This window comes from Microcebus murinus, chromosome 2 (assembly GCF_040939455.1).
Source record: "Microcebus murinus isolate Inina chromosome 2, M.murinus_Inina_mat1.0, whole genome shotgun sequence".
Lineage (NCBI taxonomy): Eukaryota > Metazoa > Chordata > Mammalia > Primates > Cheirogaleidae > Microcebus > Microcebus murinus.
In genome coordinates this window covers 38,524,525-38,541,122 of record NC_134105.1, presented here as the reverse complement: position 1 = coordinate 38,541,122, position 16,598 = coordinate 38,524,525, and the positions used below count along the sequence as shown (strand labels likewise).

The window sequence follows — 16,598 nt, the reverse complement described above, 5'->3', positions numbered from 1 at the left end:
ATTCTTTACCCGGTGAGGCATCTCATACCTTCATTCTTGAAGAGTCAGAATCCTCAGTGTAACTTTTTTATTAGTTGTAATTTTTCATTAACTCTTATTAGACATGCTCCAGAAAATCCCCAGGGCTCCAGATATAGTCCACTGTGTAACCATACACCCCTCTGCGCCCCCCCCCTTCTTTTTAAAGTAATCAGGACCATTCACTCCAGCCTATCCCCTTCCTTTTCTGGTTGATTCAGTGCCACAAGGAGTACAAAATGGCCAAGTGACATTCTCAAGTTCTATTTCCATGGAAGTTTGTGGGAACATTGCATCCATGGCTGCTATGATCTCTGAATCATCAAAGCTCAAAGTTGCAGGAAATTATTAGGCATAATAAGAGGAACCACTACCACCACTTAATTCCCAAACATATTATCTGATAGCATGACAAAGAATGTGGTGTTTTGGTCACTGGTATGAAGCATATACCACATCCTTTAAGGTAGAGCCCCAAATTTGGAAGTTATCTCTGAATCTGTGTCATAAATGAGTATTCAGTAAGCTATTTCATTGTTCTCTCAAGCTAGCTGTTCCTAGATAATGGTGTACATTACTGAGCACAGTGCTGCGCTTTTGCTGTGAAAGGAATTCCTTAGTTAGAACCAGTTTTCTGTGGGAAGCCATAGATGAATATGGTATTCCCCAAATACATGAATGGTGGTGCTGACAGAGAAGTCAATTTCATATCTAGAAAAGTGGCTTTTTCAGTGAAGATAGATCACTGCCCCTTCCATGATGGAAACAATTTATTACTAGGTTACTAGGGAATGGTACGATATTGGTGTCTCAATATTAATCCCTATTGTTTGCAGTTTAGGCACTCTATTGTTCCCCTAGTCAAATTCAGCCTTGATGAAGGGAAGTCCATGTTGTCATGCCCATGCCTAACCTCCGTCTCTGTTGGCATAGCTATATTATACATTAATGCATTCAGCATCCCCAGTAGCAAGGGAAAAAAGCTGGCTGAACAGCATTATCTTAGCCACGTTACCGAGAGCCTTTTTTTTAGTGGCTAGCCCATAGAGAACACACACTTGGGAAACAAATATATTTGCATTCTATGCCCATTCTAAAAGATCCATTTCCATATTTCTTTCCCAGACTTGTCACTCAATTCTTCAATTTTATTCATTCCAAGTTCTGTTCAGCTGGTCAACCATTATCTGTTGCTTGTGATTTGATGTAGATTTATACCTCAGGCTCTTTCTACTTCCAAATGAAGTGGTTAATCTATGGTGAAACCCTAAGTTCTCCCCACTGGGAGGCTTTTCTTTCACTGCTGTCTTTCAGGGATATCTTTGATTGAGGCCATGTGCTGCAGCAGTCTAGTTTTGGTTAGTACCAGCATACTATAAATAATCACTTTTTCTCTTCCCAGTCCAAATTTTTTCTTTTTCAGTTAACTTAGTCATTTCTTATTTATCGATGGGAAGTACAAGGTACAGCTTTTGATCACTGAACCCCAGAAACTTTACCAAAGTGGCAGGCCCCTGCATTTTTGTGGTACTTCTTTGCTAATCTCTAGCATGCATATGTCTTACTAAAGCATTCCAGTACAGAGTATATCTTTATCTGAATTCTTGGGATCAGAAGTGTTTCAGATTTCAGTGTTCTTTTTTTTTTTAAAGAGACAAGGTCTCACTCTGTCACTCAGGTTGGAATGCAGTGGCATGGTCATAGCTCACTGTAACCTCAAATTCCCAGGTTCAAGTGATCTTCCCCCCTCAGCCTCCCAAGTAGGTGGGACTATAGGTGTGTGCCACCACACCCAGCTCATTTAAAAAAATTTTTTTTTCTTTTATAGAGATAGGGTCTTGCTGTGTTGCCTAGGATGTCCTCCAATTCCTGGCCTCAAGCTATCCTCCTGCCTCAGTCTCCCAAAATGCTGAGATTACAGGTGTGACTCACTATGCTTGGCCACAGATTTCAGAATTTTTTTGTATTTTGTGATACTTGCATTGTACTTAATGCATAAGCATCCCTAATTGAAAAATCTGAAATCCAAAATATTCCAGTGAACTCTTTGAGTATTATGCCAGCACCCAAAAAGTTTCAGGTTTTGGAGCTTTGTGTATTGGGGATATTCAACCTGTACTTACTACTTCTGTTCTTCAAGACCAGTCTGCATTGTCATCAATTTAATGTTCTGTGGAATGTCTGGTGATCAAGATCTCTCTAGACTTGATTATTGACAAAGAGTGGGAGAGTTGACAATCTTTAGGAAAAGATTGTGAAGGTATATTGTATAGCTTGTTAGGTGAAAGCAAAATGCTTGTTATGGTGCTTGCAAATTAGTATAGAGAATAAAAAGTATATGCAACAGCATCAGCTTCCTGTTGTCCCTTCCTGTGTTATGTCCCTTCCTATGTTATGTCCCTAACTCCTTGGATCAGGGAACCAATATGGGATGGCTACTCATTACTGAGTGTGTCTATTATACATTCAGGGCCTAGGGAAATCACTGCAGGCTAGGTTGACAGATTCACTGAATTTACTGTGAGTTGATTTGGGCCAAACTTCATTTCCAACCTTGATCTTCCACTTTTGTAAAATCCCCAGGAATTGGCATCATTTCAAAGTTAGCATCTAGTACTCCCATAAAAATCTGGATATTTTGCTTTTATTGGCACACAAATACCTCAGTAAATGGCTGTAGGTCTCTTAGTGGAAGTCTTAGGGGAAAATTTATAATATACACTTGTGGCTCTGTTGAGTTATCTTTTGGGGAACCAGGCCTTCCAAGTAATAAGGGGGCTTTATGTCTGTGATCCAACTTTTGTTTAGAAACTAGGAGTGACTGTGACTCTCTGTGGTGGTTACTGAAGTCAGGATTTAGGCTGCCTATTTCAGTAGATATTTAATTTTATTCCTTAGAAATACCATACTCAGTTAAACACTACCAAAGGTCTCTGCAGGTCAAAACCTTATGACTGACACTTTTTGTCCATGCTGTCCATTAACATAATTGCTCTTACCTTTCCTTATTATTACAGTTTGCCATTGGAGATCTGCCACTCTGATATCTCATCAGCCCATTAGAAAGTCTTTTTCAGTGTCAACTCCCCATGTCATTCCCAGCCACCACAGAGTTTTTCAATAATACAGATTCCCTTACTAATGTATTTTTCAATGCTTTAATGTAATATCCTCCAGGATCTCATGGATGATGTAGAGGATTCGTGTATATTCAGGCTATATGTGGTAAATCCAGGCCAGCATTCCTGTTTCTTTAAGCATCTGGATTTTTGTCTACATTATGCTAGGAGTTTTGGGCATCTATCCTCATAAATGTAGACTCTTTTGAGACTTTGTGTTCAGCCAGCAACTAACTATTAGAGGTACTTACAGCTGCTTAAGCCAACATATTATATTTGGCTCTATCCAAACTCTTTTGGTCAAACACACTTCAAATTCATTTCCATATCTATTTCCCAGGTTTTTGCTGATAGAATTTATCAAAATGCTAGAATTAGTTTTGGATATAAATTATCTCTTCTCAGTGAAGACATTGTACTTGTTCTCTTAGCATATGCCTAGGTCTGATTTTAGAGGCAATAAGGAATAGTGGGGGATAGGTTTTAAGAGTAGGCATTTCCTTGCAAGGTAACTGTCTCAGGTGAGAGTATTAAAGAGTATTCAAGAAAGTAGAGGCTAGCCCTCTCAGTCATAGGAGACAGAGGAGCTGTTTCTGCTTATAAAAGAGGCTCAGAGAGACTCCAGGGGGGTTTAAGGTTATCCTTCATCTGAGTCCACCCACATATCCATTCCACATCCTAGGGTCTCACTCCTTCCTAAACAGTATCTTAACTTTTTAAAAAGAGACTTAGAAAGCATTTTTTATTTAACTTTCATCATAGTTCTACAACCTGGCAAATTAAATTTTGGAACTAATTCTTGGCAGGGTCATGCTTGTGATTATAAGAAAGAAGAAACTTTTAAAATAGCCATTTTCAAAATTTTGTAGCTATCTTATCATGACTTGCTGAAAGTTAAAAACTCTGAGTGTATCATTTTCTTCAAGTCTCCAAGTCAGAAGTAGCCATCCTTGAGTCTTTGTTGCCATTATTACTACCATAATAGTTGAGTCAAACGGTCATTTGGTCCCCTTAGGCTCTTGTTTCAATAGGCATGGCATCATAATTAGTTATAAGTGATGATTTTTTTTTAAGAGTCACCCCGGCTAGAATACAGTGGTGTGATCATATAGTTCACTGTAACCTTAAACTTGTGGTATCAAGCTACCCTCCCACCTCAACCTCCTGAGTAACTAGGACTACAGGTATGTACCACCATGCCTGGCTAATATTTTAATGTTTTTGTAGAGATGGGGGTTTCCCTGTGTTGCCCTGGCTAGTCTTGAACTGATGGCCTCAAGCCTACCACCTTAGGCTCCCAAAGTTCTAGGATTACAGGTGTGAGCCAGTGTACCCAGCAACTGGTAATAATTTAATAATCATTATGCCATGGTATGGATACTAGTGAGTATTCCATTTTTCATTGGCAAGGAGCTAACAGTGAATTGAAGGTCAAGGACACAATCAAGCCAATTCCTGAATCCTATTTTTGAAAGTATGTTTCCTGTGACTCCTTTACAATATCAGCATCCAGTCAAGAATATGAAACCATCTTAGGTATTTCAACAAAGGGAATTGACTGTAGGATTGGTTACACAGATGTGGAAGACTAAAAGAGCAAAAAGAAGTGGTAACCTGTATATAATAACTGCTGGAGGAAGCTACTACTGTTAGGTTTAGGGAACAAAGGAGTTAATAGAACTGTGAAGCTCAGAGGGGTCCCATGAAGCTGGGGATCAGATTTCTTTGAATGCACACTGTCTAGCTGCTGCTGGTATCTGAGGGAATGTCAAGAAGCTGGTTGTAAGAATGCTGGAAAAAAAACCCAAAAAACAAAAACAGAGGACTGCCTATAGGAAGATACAGATAGAAATGCATGCAAGCAGGAAGAAGAGAGTCTCTTTTCCCCTCCTCCTATTACACTCTATATAATGTTTTCTATCGGCAGAATCTAACAGGAAACCATTTAGCAAAGGCAAGTACAGTTTTGAAGAATCCCAGCCCTAGAATCACAGAATAGACTATACAGAAGGGTGGATTTGGAGTCAAGAAACAGTTTCAGTGACCAGTTTACTAATATTAGCTGTTTTTCTTAGGTTCTGAGAACTTGTGACAAACTTCAGAAATGTGAAGTGTGTTGCCCAAATTCTGTTCATAGATATTTAGGAACATTTTGGATTTCAGTAATGGCATTCTTTCTGTTCTGAACATTTTCCTTGTTTCCCATGTTTACCTTACAAGATTACTTTCTTTGAATTTAAAAATTAGGAGAAGAATAGGTTTTTTCTTTGGATCAGTAATTACTGGAATATCTCCACTCTGGTGAGATCTAAACTAGTTGAACATTAGAACACTGGTTGAAACTAGATCAAACATTTTTGTCTATGACTTATAAAAATGAAAAAATACTTAGACCCAAAGCACCTATAAACAAATATGTAACTGAATTAAAAGCTTTAGGAAATAATACTTGGTCCTAACTATTAAGTGACACAATACTGAAAATTTCTATTTCTTTGTGTTCTAATCTTTAAAAGACTGATCACAACTCACTAAATCAGCTATATAATCTGGTTTGATAAACACTGTTCAGAGAAATGGTATGAAGAAGGAAAATAAATACAAATATTTTTCCTGCTTAATTGTATGAATAGTGCTTAACTTGGCATGTTTTTGATTATTTTGTTCCTATGCACATTCCCAGTCCATTGTTTTTCTATAAATTCAAGGTGAGAAGAAAGATATTTTAGAGCTGGTCTTGAGTTCTGGTGGTGGTGGAATATATGTACAATAATGATGTTGCAACTGAAACACTCCTTATGTTCCCTCCCTCTCCACCTTCTTCCCAGGCAGGGGGTTGACAATACATACAATAAAATCAGAGAACAGCCAAATTTTAAAATAATTATTCCTCTACTCATTAGTTTGGCAAATATTTGAGTGCCTTTTGTGTATAAAATTTTTAGCTCAGGGTAGAAGATAAAGCCGTTAAAGACACAAATTTGAGCGTTATCCTGTAGAATTTGTATTCTATTGGGGACATAGATATAAATTCATTTTATAACTAATTTTATAATTATAGATAGTAATAGGGACTTAAACCTAGTCTGAAGTAGCAAAATGTGCTCTGAGTTGAAAAACATTCAATCTGAGATAAAAAGTATGAGTATAATTAGCTAAAAGAGGCCTGGCATGGTGGCCCATGCCTGTAATCCCAGCACTCTGGGAGGCTGAGGTGGGAGGATGACTTGAACCCAGAAGTTCGAGGCTGCAGTGAGCTATGATCGTGCTACTGCACTCCAGCCTGGGCAACAGAACAAGACCTTGTTTCAACCACCCAACCAACCAACCAATGAAACAAACAAACAAAAACCCCACAAAAAATTAGTTAAAAGAAAGATGGAATTGGGGATGGGTTGAGGAGGAAGGAATATTCTTAGAGGAAATTGCCTGTGTTTCCCCATGAAATAGGAAGGATTAAGGTGAAAGAAGAAATGAAAGGCTATGTGTCTATTAGCATAGAGAGATGGAGAATCCAGTAGAGAAGGGGATATCAAAGATACTGGAAAGGAAAATGATAATCCCTAGGTAAGGAGGGAATGAGAGAAAGAGAGAGAGAGGAGACAAGAGCAAGAGTGCATTTGCAGGTTAGCTTTTCATTCGATGTTAAGAAGAAAAGGGAAATTTCTCTTGGTAGCTTTTGTTTTCTCAGCAAAGTAGGACAACTGTGAAGTGTAAAGAGTGAGATAGGGAGAATTGAGGTTCAAGGACAGTGAAATTTCAAAATAGTCTTTGTGGAAATTAGGGTTAATGAGTGAAATAATTCAGTAAGTAAGAGTGAGTGAAGGAGAAGACATTGTTCTTAATTTACAGAGTTTAAATTGATGTTTTACTAACATCATAACAATACAAGGCAAAAACCTAATTAAATGCTAAATGATGTGATACTGCCAATAAACATAGAAAGGCAAAGATGAGGGGGAGAATAATGTGACCTTCAGTCCCTGGGAAAGATTTTGTGGAGGGAGTAGAACTTGAGTTTCGCCTTGACATATGGGTAGCTAAACTTGATTAGAACAACAACATAAGCTAAGTATGGAAAAGGGTCCCTAGTGGTATTCTGTAATGATTTGGTTGATGATAATCCTTCTTTTATGTCAACATTTTAGTGAATATGGAGGTGAGACCATACCAGGACCTGCATTTAATCCAACAAATCATCCAGCTCCAGCTCCTACTTCCTCTTCTTCGGCGTTTCGACCTGTAATGACATCCAGGCAGATTGTAGAAAGGCAACCTCGGATGCTGGACTTCAGGGTTGAGTACAGAGACAGAAATGTTGATGTGGTACTTGAAGACAGCTGTACTGTTGGTAAGGTTTTTCCTACAATAAAGCCTTCACAAATAAATAATTTATTAGGCAAACATTTAGTTTATATTCTTTCTTTTGAGTTGACTGCCAGCAATAAGGGGGAAAAAGCAAATTGAAACTGATAACTTTCTCTTACAGATTATGGTACTCTATTTTTACTATGTTAAAATTGAGGTAAGTTTGAGAATACTTTTTCTGTTCTACATATGTGGAATGGTATACAATGCTGTTTTTAGGGCTGATGCAAACCAAATATCTAGGAGCTTAAAAAAAAAAAAAAAGCCCTAATTAAGTACATTGCCTATCAGACTTTACAACTAAAGCTCACTCATTTTTCATACTGTGTGTCTTTGTTTTGTGCTGCTATATCAGAATACCTGAGACTAGGTAATTTATAAAGAACAGAAATTTATTTTCTCACATTTCTGGGTGCTGGAAAGTCCAAGATTAAGGTGTCAGCAGGTTCAGTGTCTAGAGAAGGTTGCTCTCTGCTTCTTAGATGGCACCTTGATGCTGCATCTTCCTGAGGGAAGAAACACTGTGTCTTCACATGGCAGAAGTCCAGAGAGCAAAGGAGACAAAACTCCCTTTGTCAAGACCTTTTATAACAGCACCTAATTTCATTCACAAGGGCAGAGCCCTCATGGCCTGATAACCCCTTAAAGGCCCTGTATCTTAATACTGTCACATAGGCAATACCTGAATTTTGAATGAAATGTATTAAAACCACAATACTGTGTTTAATGAGAAGTCAGACATGAGATACATTTCCATCACTTTCTCTCTCTGCCAGTTGCACAAATGCTATCTTATCAAAGGAAACTCAAAGTATATGTGTTTCATTCCTGGACAGACTTTACCAAATTAGTATAGTTTAACTATGTTGAACTCATATTTGATTCAGTTTATTTGATCTACTTTCATCATAGAACTGCAAATTGTATTAATTTCTGTATTAATGTAGTTTTTGCCTTAATTCTAAATTCCAGATATTTCTGAAATTTTCCCTTTGTTCCTTTTTGGGGAGATCTTTTCCTAATTTTATTTAATTGTATTAATTGAGACTTGAAAAGCAAGGCTGTTAAATCATTCCTAAACACTAATCAGATTATGTTATTCCCTTTCTTAAAACCATTTAAGAACTTTTCATTGATTTTTAGGGTGTAATTCATGGCTTATAAGTCCCTGCTTGATCAAGCTACTCCTGCCTACATATCTAGTTTCATCTATTGCCACTTTCCTTCTTGCTTACTATTCTTATGTCACATTGGACTTCTTTCAGTTCACTGAGTAAGTTATTAGCCCACTGTACTTGTGGGCTTATTTCTTCTTCTGCCTAGGTTCCTCACCTAAATCACTCACTTCTCCCTGTACTCATTTCAATGCTCCCAAATATTCTCCTGTTCATTCTTGTTTTTCATATTTAAAACAATTGTGGTAAAAAAAATACATAAGATTTACACTCATTTTAAGTGTGCAGTAGAGGATTGTTAATTATATGTACGTTTTATCTTGCATAACTGCAACTCTATACTCATTGGATAGCAACTTCCCATATTCTCGTCTCTCAAGCTCTTGGCAACCACTATTCTACCTCCTGCTTCTTAAAACCTGGTAGCAGAGAAATGCTTTCTTCTCTCTAAAACAGTTTGTAATGATGTTTAAACCCATGTTGTTTTGTTTTATCTTTGGTGAAAAGAGTTTAGCCTTTGTATAGCTTTCCTCTTATACTCAAAGACATTATACTTATTTTTTTACTTTCTCACACTGAGTAAACTAGTTCTATTAATTGTTCCTTAAAAGCTTATTTTTTGTTTCTTTATTCATTGTTGTAATTTTATCTGTACCCTCTGTGCCTCTTTGGGTGTGTGTGATAAATAAGCCAGGTGGTCATTTTATGCTGTATTTTTAGGTATGCACCCACTGGAAGTGTTTTACCTTAAAATGTTAAGTACATATTACCCTCATGGTATTTTTGTTAATTCTTTAGGGCTTCTTTTTTCCTTCTCCTATTCATATGTAAAGGTGTGTACTTGGGACATTTTTCAGTTTGAGTTCATGCTTGATCTTTCTACTCTTGCATATTAATCGATAATATTTATGGAGTGCATACAGACATACCTCATTTTATCATACTTTATGTTATTGTGCTTTGCAGATATTGTTTCTTGTTTTAAGGAAAAAAAGCAAATAGGAGGTTTATGACAACACTGTGTACAGCAAGTATGTTGGTACCATTTTTCCAACATCATATGCTCACTTTCTATCTCTATGTCATATTTTTGTAATTCTCACAATATTTCAAACTTTTTCATTTTTATTATGTCTGTTGTGGTAATCTGTGATCAGTGAACTTTGATGTTACCGTTGTACTTGTTTTGGGGTGCCACAAACTATGCCCACATATGACAGCAAACTTAATTGATAAATGTTGTGTGTGTTCTGAATGTTGCACCAATTAGCCATTTCCCCCATCTCTCTTCTGCTCCTTGGGCCTCCCTATTACAACAATGTTAAATTAGGCAAGTCAATAACTCTACAAGAGCCTCTAAGTATTTAAGTGAAAGGAAGAATGACATATCTCTTACTTTAACCAAAAGGTAGAATTGATTACTCTTAGTGAAGAAGACATGCCAAAAGCCAAGATGGACCATAAGCTGGTTGCTTGTGCCACCCTATTACTGATAGGGAGAAAGTTTTAGTGGTCTGAATCAAAGATCAAATCAATTACAACATTCCCTTAATCTAAATCCTTATCTAGAAAGGCTGTCTTTTGAATTCTATGCAGGCTGAGAGAGGCAAGGAAGCTGCAGAAGAAAGGTTGGAAGCTAGCAGAGGCTGGTTCAGGAGGTTTAACAGGTTAACTGCCCGGTGAGTTGTATTGAACTCACCCTCATTTTGAGCCTAGTGCCTCGTGAAGCATATGTAATTCATTTCTCTTCACCTTGGGAGCTGCATGAACTATTTTCAAGTTGCATATAACTCACGCACAGAAAAAATAAAAAAATAACAAAATTTTCATTAAATTAGGATCGTTTTGTTTTTGAAGTTTTTTTTCCTTAAGATTGCTTTGGCTATACGAGGTTTTTTCTGGTTCCATACAAAGTGAAGACTTATTTTTTCTAGATCTGTAAAGAATGATGGTGGTACTTTGATGGGGATTGCATTAATTCTGTAGATCACTTTAGGTAATATTGACATTTTAACAATATTAATTCTACCAATCCATGAACAAGGTAGATTTTTCCATCTGTTTACATCATCTGCAATTTCTTTTTTTAGTGTTTTGTAGTTCTCCTTGTATAAATCTTTCATACTTTCGTTAAATATACTCCTAGATATTTAATTTTCTTTGGGGCTATCATAAAGGGTATTATGTTTTTGATTTGAGTTTCTGCTTGATGGTTCTTGGCATATATGAATGCTTCTGATTTGTGTATATTGATTTTGTAACCTGGAACTTTACCAAATTCATTTATCAAATCTAGGAGTCTCTTGGATGAATCCATGGGGTTTTCTAGGTATAATATCATATCATCGGCAAAGAGTGAGAGTTTGATCTCATCTGTCCCTACTTGGATGCCCTTGATACCCCTCTCTTGTCTGATTGCTATAGCTAGGACTTTGAGCACTTTGTTGAATAGAAGAGGAGATGGTGGGCATCCTTGTCTAGTTCTGGTTCGAAGAGGGAATGATTTCAATTTTTCCCCATTCAGAATGATATTAGCAGTGGGTTTGTCATAAATGGATTTGATAAATTTAAGGTATGAGCTGTCTATGCCTATTTTATTAAGAGTTTTTATCATAAAGGTGTGTTGGACTTTGTCAAATGCTTTTTCTGCTGTTTTTGAAGTTTTTATTCTATTTTTGTAATAAAACAACATGGCTCCAAGGAATAAAGTTGTTTTCTAGTGTGGCAGTCAATGTGTTAAGGAAAGAAGTCATCTCCCTAACATAAAAGTGCAAGCAGCAAGTGCTAATGTATAAGCTACAGCAAGTTATCCAGAAGTTCTAGCCAAAATAATTGATGAATGTAGCCACTACACTAAATAACAGATTTTCAATGTAGACAAAACCGCCTTCTTTTAGAAGAAGATGCCATCTAGGACTTTTATAGCTAGAGAGGAAAAATCAATGCCTAACTTCAAAGCTTCACAGCACAAGCTGATTCTTTTGTTAGGGCTAATACAGCTGGTGACTTGAAGTTGGAGCCAGTGTACATTGACCATTCTGAAAATCCTAGGGCACTTAATAATTATACGAAATCCACTCTGCCTGTGCTCTATATATGGAATAACAAAGCCTGGATGACAGCACATCTGTTCACAGCATGGCTTACTAAACATTTTAAGCCACTGCTGAGAACTGCTGTGAAAAGAAAGATTCCTTTCAAACTATTACTGCTCACTGTCAATGCACTTAGTCACCCAAGAGCTCTGATGGAGATGTACAAAGAGATTAATGTTGTTTTCATGCCTGCTAACCCAACATCCATTGTGCAGCCTGTGGATCGAGGAGTAATTTCAACTTTCAAGTCTTATTTTTTAAGAAATACATTTCATAAGGCTGCCATAGATTGTGATTTCTTTGATATTGTTAGATCCGGGCAAAGTAAATTGAAGACCTTCTGGAAAGAATTCACCATTCTGGATGCCATTGAGAACATTCATGATTTGTTGGAGGAGGTCAAAATAGCAACATTAATAGGAGTTTGGAACAAGGTGATTTCAACCCTTGAGGATGAGTTTGAGGATTCAAGACTTTCAAGGAGGAAGTAATTGCAGATGGCTGGAAATAGCAAGAGAATTAGATTTAGAAGTGGAGCCTGAAGATGTGACTGAATTGGTACAATCTCATGATAAAACTTCAACAGATTCAGAGTTGCTTCTTATGGATGAGCAAAGCAAGTAGTTTCTTTTTTTTTTTTTTTTTTTTTTTTGAGACAGAGTCTCGCTTTGTCAGCCAGGCTAGAGTGAGTGCCATGGCGTCAGCCTAGCTCACAGCAACCTCAAACTCCTGGGCTCAAGCAATCCTGCTGCCCCAGCCTCCCGAGTAGCTGGGACCACAGGCATGCGCCACCATGCCCGACTAATTTTTTCTATATATTAGTTGGCCAATTAATTTCTTTCTATTTTTTTTAGTAGAGACTGTCTCGCTCTTGCTCAGGCTGGTTTCGAACTCTTGACCTTGAGCGATCCGCCTGCCTCGGCCTCCCAGAGTGCTAGGATTACAGGTGTGAGCCATCATGCCCGGCCTGCAAGTAGTTTCTTGAGATGGAATCTACTCCTGGTAAAGATGCTGTGAACATTGTCGAAATGACAACAAATAATTTAGAATATGACATAAACTTAGTTGATAAAGTAGTAGCAGGGTTTCAAAGGACTGATTCCAATTTTGAAATTAATTCTACTATGGGTAAAATGCTGTCATTAACAGCTTCACATGCTACAAAGTATAGGAAACTTCATTGTTGTCTTATTTAAGAAATCGCCACAGCCACCTCAACCTTTGGCAAACACTACCCTGATCAGTCAGTAGTCATCTACATTACGAGAAGACCCTTCACCAGAAAAAGATTATAACTCGCTGAAGGCTCAGATGATCATTAGCATTATTTAGCAATAAAATATTTTAAATTAAAATATGTATATTTTTTAGACATAATACTATTGTGCACTTAATAGAACATAGTATAGTGTAAACATAACTTTTATATTTACCGGGAAACCTCTAAATTTATTATAAAGTGCTAATTGCTTTATTGTGACATTTACTTTTTTTGTGGTCATCTGAAACCAAATCTACAGTATCTCCAAGGTATGCCTATACTATCTACCAGCCTTTGTATTACATCCTTTATATAATATAATGGATTGTTTGAGTTATTCAGTCCTTGTCTTATTCTCACAGAAAAGACACTTATTAGTATTACAAACAATACTGTTAGACATGGATAAGTCATAAAAATGACAAGAAATGAAAATAAAACAATAAAAAGTCTGTGCATTCTTTGACATGCAATGGCCTAGTTAGAGTTGAACCACTCATTTGCCTTCAAATTGTCAAATAGCTATTCTGGAAGTGAAATTGGCTTCTTTATTATATTTTAATATTATTCTTAAAATATGGCAAACCAGTTACTCAGAAATGTAGCAAGTATATCTGACCATCGATATTAAAGAAATTTCTTCCATGTGTACTCAGAGAAAACATCCTTGTAAGATTATTTCTTTGTGATTAGCCCCACTTTATGTATCTTTCTTAAGGTCACAGATCTTACATGTAGTCATTCTTGGACTTAAACTCTGAATTACTTGTCTCTAAAGTTCACAGTCTTTTCTTTGCACAATTTACCATGATCTTTTAATAGTAATTTTTAAAAATTAAGGTATAATTTACATACAGTAAAGTATAGTTAGCCCTGGAAAAACATAGGTCTGAACTGCACAGATCCACCTACATGTGGAATTTCTTCTGCCTCTGCCACCCCTGAGACTGCAAGACTACCCTGTCCTCTTCCTCCTCAGCCTACTCAACATGAAGATGATAAGGTTGAAGACATTTATGATGGTGTACTTCCACTTAATGAATAGTAAATATATTTTCTCTTATGAATTTCCTTATAACATTTTCTTTTCTTTAGCTTACTTTGTTGTAAGAATACAGTATATAATACATATAACATACAAAATATATGTTAATCAACTTCATGTTGAGTTGTATATGTTAAATGTGTGTTAATCAACTTCATGTTGATCTTGGGCTCATTTCCATTTCTTGTCTTATCCATTTTATGACTTATCCATGTCTAACAATATTGTTTGTAATACTAATAAGTGCCTTTTTTGTGAGAACAAGACAAGGACTGAATAACTCAAACAATCCATTATATAAAGGATGTAATACAAAGGCTGGTAAATAGTACAGGCATACCTTGGAGATACTGTAGATTTGGTTTCAGATGACCACAAAAAAGTGAATGTCACAATAAAGCAATTAGCACTTTATAATAAATTTAGTGGTTTCCTGGTAAATATAAAAGTTATGCTTACACTATACACTATATCGGTAAGGCTTCTGGTCAACATTAGGCTATTATTAAAGTTTTGGGTGAGTCAGAAGTTATGCATAGATGTTTTTACTGGGGGGGTTGGTGCCCCTAACACCTCCCCCCCATTATTCAAGGGTCAACTATATGTAAATCTTAAGTGTACAGTTCAATTAATTTGTATAAATATAAACACCCTTGTAACCATTACCACTCAGATCCAGATAGAGAATATTTTCTTTGCCCTGGAAGTCTCCCTTATTGCCCTGTGTAGCCATTTACTTTCTCTGACCCTTATTACCTTTCATTGCATTTGCCTATTTTGACCTTCATATAATTGAAATCATATAGTATATATTCTTTTAACTTCTTTTACTCAACATTACATTTTTTTTTTTTTTTTTTTTTGAGACAGAGTCTCACTTTGTTGCCCAGGCTAGAGTGAGTGCCGTGGCATCAGCCTGGCTCACAGCAACCTCAATCTCCTGGGCTCAGCGATCCTACTGTCTCAGCCTCCTGAGTAGCTGGGACTACAGGCATGTGCCACCATGCCCGGCTAATTTTTTGTATATATATTTTTAGTTGGTCAATTAATTTCTTTCTATTTTTGGTAGAGACGGGGTCTCGCTCAGGCTGGTTTCGAACTCCTGACCTTGAGCAATCCGCCCGCCTCGGCCTCCCAAAGTGCTAGGATTACAGGCGTGAGCCACCGTGCCCGGCCAACATTACATTTTTGATGTTCGGTAATTTATTTACTCTAACTGCTGTGTAGTAGTATTCTATTATATGATAATACCATAATTTACCCAATGTACTGATGGTAGATTTGGGGGCTCTTTCTGGTTTTTCTTTTTTGTTGTTGTTGTTATAAAAATCTGCTATAAACATTATTGTACATATCGTTGACATACATAAGTATTCTTCTTTTGACCTTAATGTAGAGCTGCTGCATCATAGGTTATATGCTTGTTTAGACTTAGCAGGTGGAGCAGAACATCTTTATAAAATGGTTGCATTCCTACCAATGGAACAGAGTTCCAGTTGCTCCTTATCCTTGCCAATGATTAATCTTGGTAATCTTTTCAATTTTAGCTAGATTCCTGATACTTTCTTTTCTTTTCTTTCTTTTTTTTTTTTTTTTTTTTTTTTTTTTTGAGACAAAGTCTCACTCTGTCATCTTGAGTAGAGTGCCATGGTGTCAGCCTAGCTCATAGCAACCTCAAATTCCTAGGCTCAAGCGATCTTCCTGCTCTCGTTCAGGCTGGTCTTGGACTTCTGAGCTCAAATGTCAAATGATCCTCCACCTTGGCCTCCCAGAGTGCTAGGATTATAGGCATGAGCCATCATGTCCAGCCCCTGATCCTTTCTGAATTTCTTTATTTCCTTCCTTACTATCAATTCAGATTCCAAAGTTCATTTTGAATTCAGACCTTGTAACAGGCTGTCAATCTCTTTTTTCTAACTTGGTAACTAACTGTACTCTTATTTCAAGTTGATTGTCCAAACTCATCAAACAAACTCTCTTAGATATGTTGAGGATACCTCTAGTAAAATTTACAATCTGTGTTTTTTTTTCTTTATTTATTTATTTTTAGTTTAAGGTCTTCCATTGAATAATAAAATTATTTTTTATTTTTTATTTTTTTTGAGACAAAGTCTTGTCATGTTACCTAGGCTGGAGTGAAGTGGCATGACCATAGCTCAGTGCAACCTCAAACTCCTGGACTCAGGCGATCCTCCCTACTCAGCCTCTGCAGTAGCTAGGACTATAGGTGTGTGCCACCATGCCTGGCTATTTAAAAAAAAATTTTGTAGAGATGGGATCTGACTATGTTGCCAAGGCTGGTCTCAAACTCCTCGCCTCAAGTGATCTTTCTGCCTTGGCCTCCCAAAGTGCTGAGATTACAGGTGTGAGCCACTTTGTCCAGCCTTAAAAAAATATTTTTATAGCTTTGATTTGGAAGATACATAATAATGAAATGCAGTTATGAATTCAATATGAGATTTAAATGAATTTGTGTCTTTTAAATCATCAAACCCCATTTATTGATATTTGAAAAAT

At 36.8% G+C, this 16,598-nt stretch overlaps 1 protein-coding gene across 2 annotated transcripts in view; it reads left to right on the top strand.

Moving 5' to 3' along the window:
• The window catches only part of FAF1 (Fas associated factor 1), a 482,102-nt gene that overhangs the window by 136,640 nt on the left and 328,864 nt on the right, over positions 1 to 16,598 (top strand). For both annotated transcript variants that reach the window (XM_012776173.3, XM_075998246.1), the window contains one exon: positions 7,286 to 7,488. In XM_012776173.3, the coding sequence (XP_012631627.1) occupies positions 7,286 to 7,488 (203 nt within the window). The remainder of the gene's footprint in view (positions 1 to 7,285; positions 7,489 to 16,598) is intronic.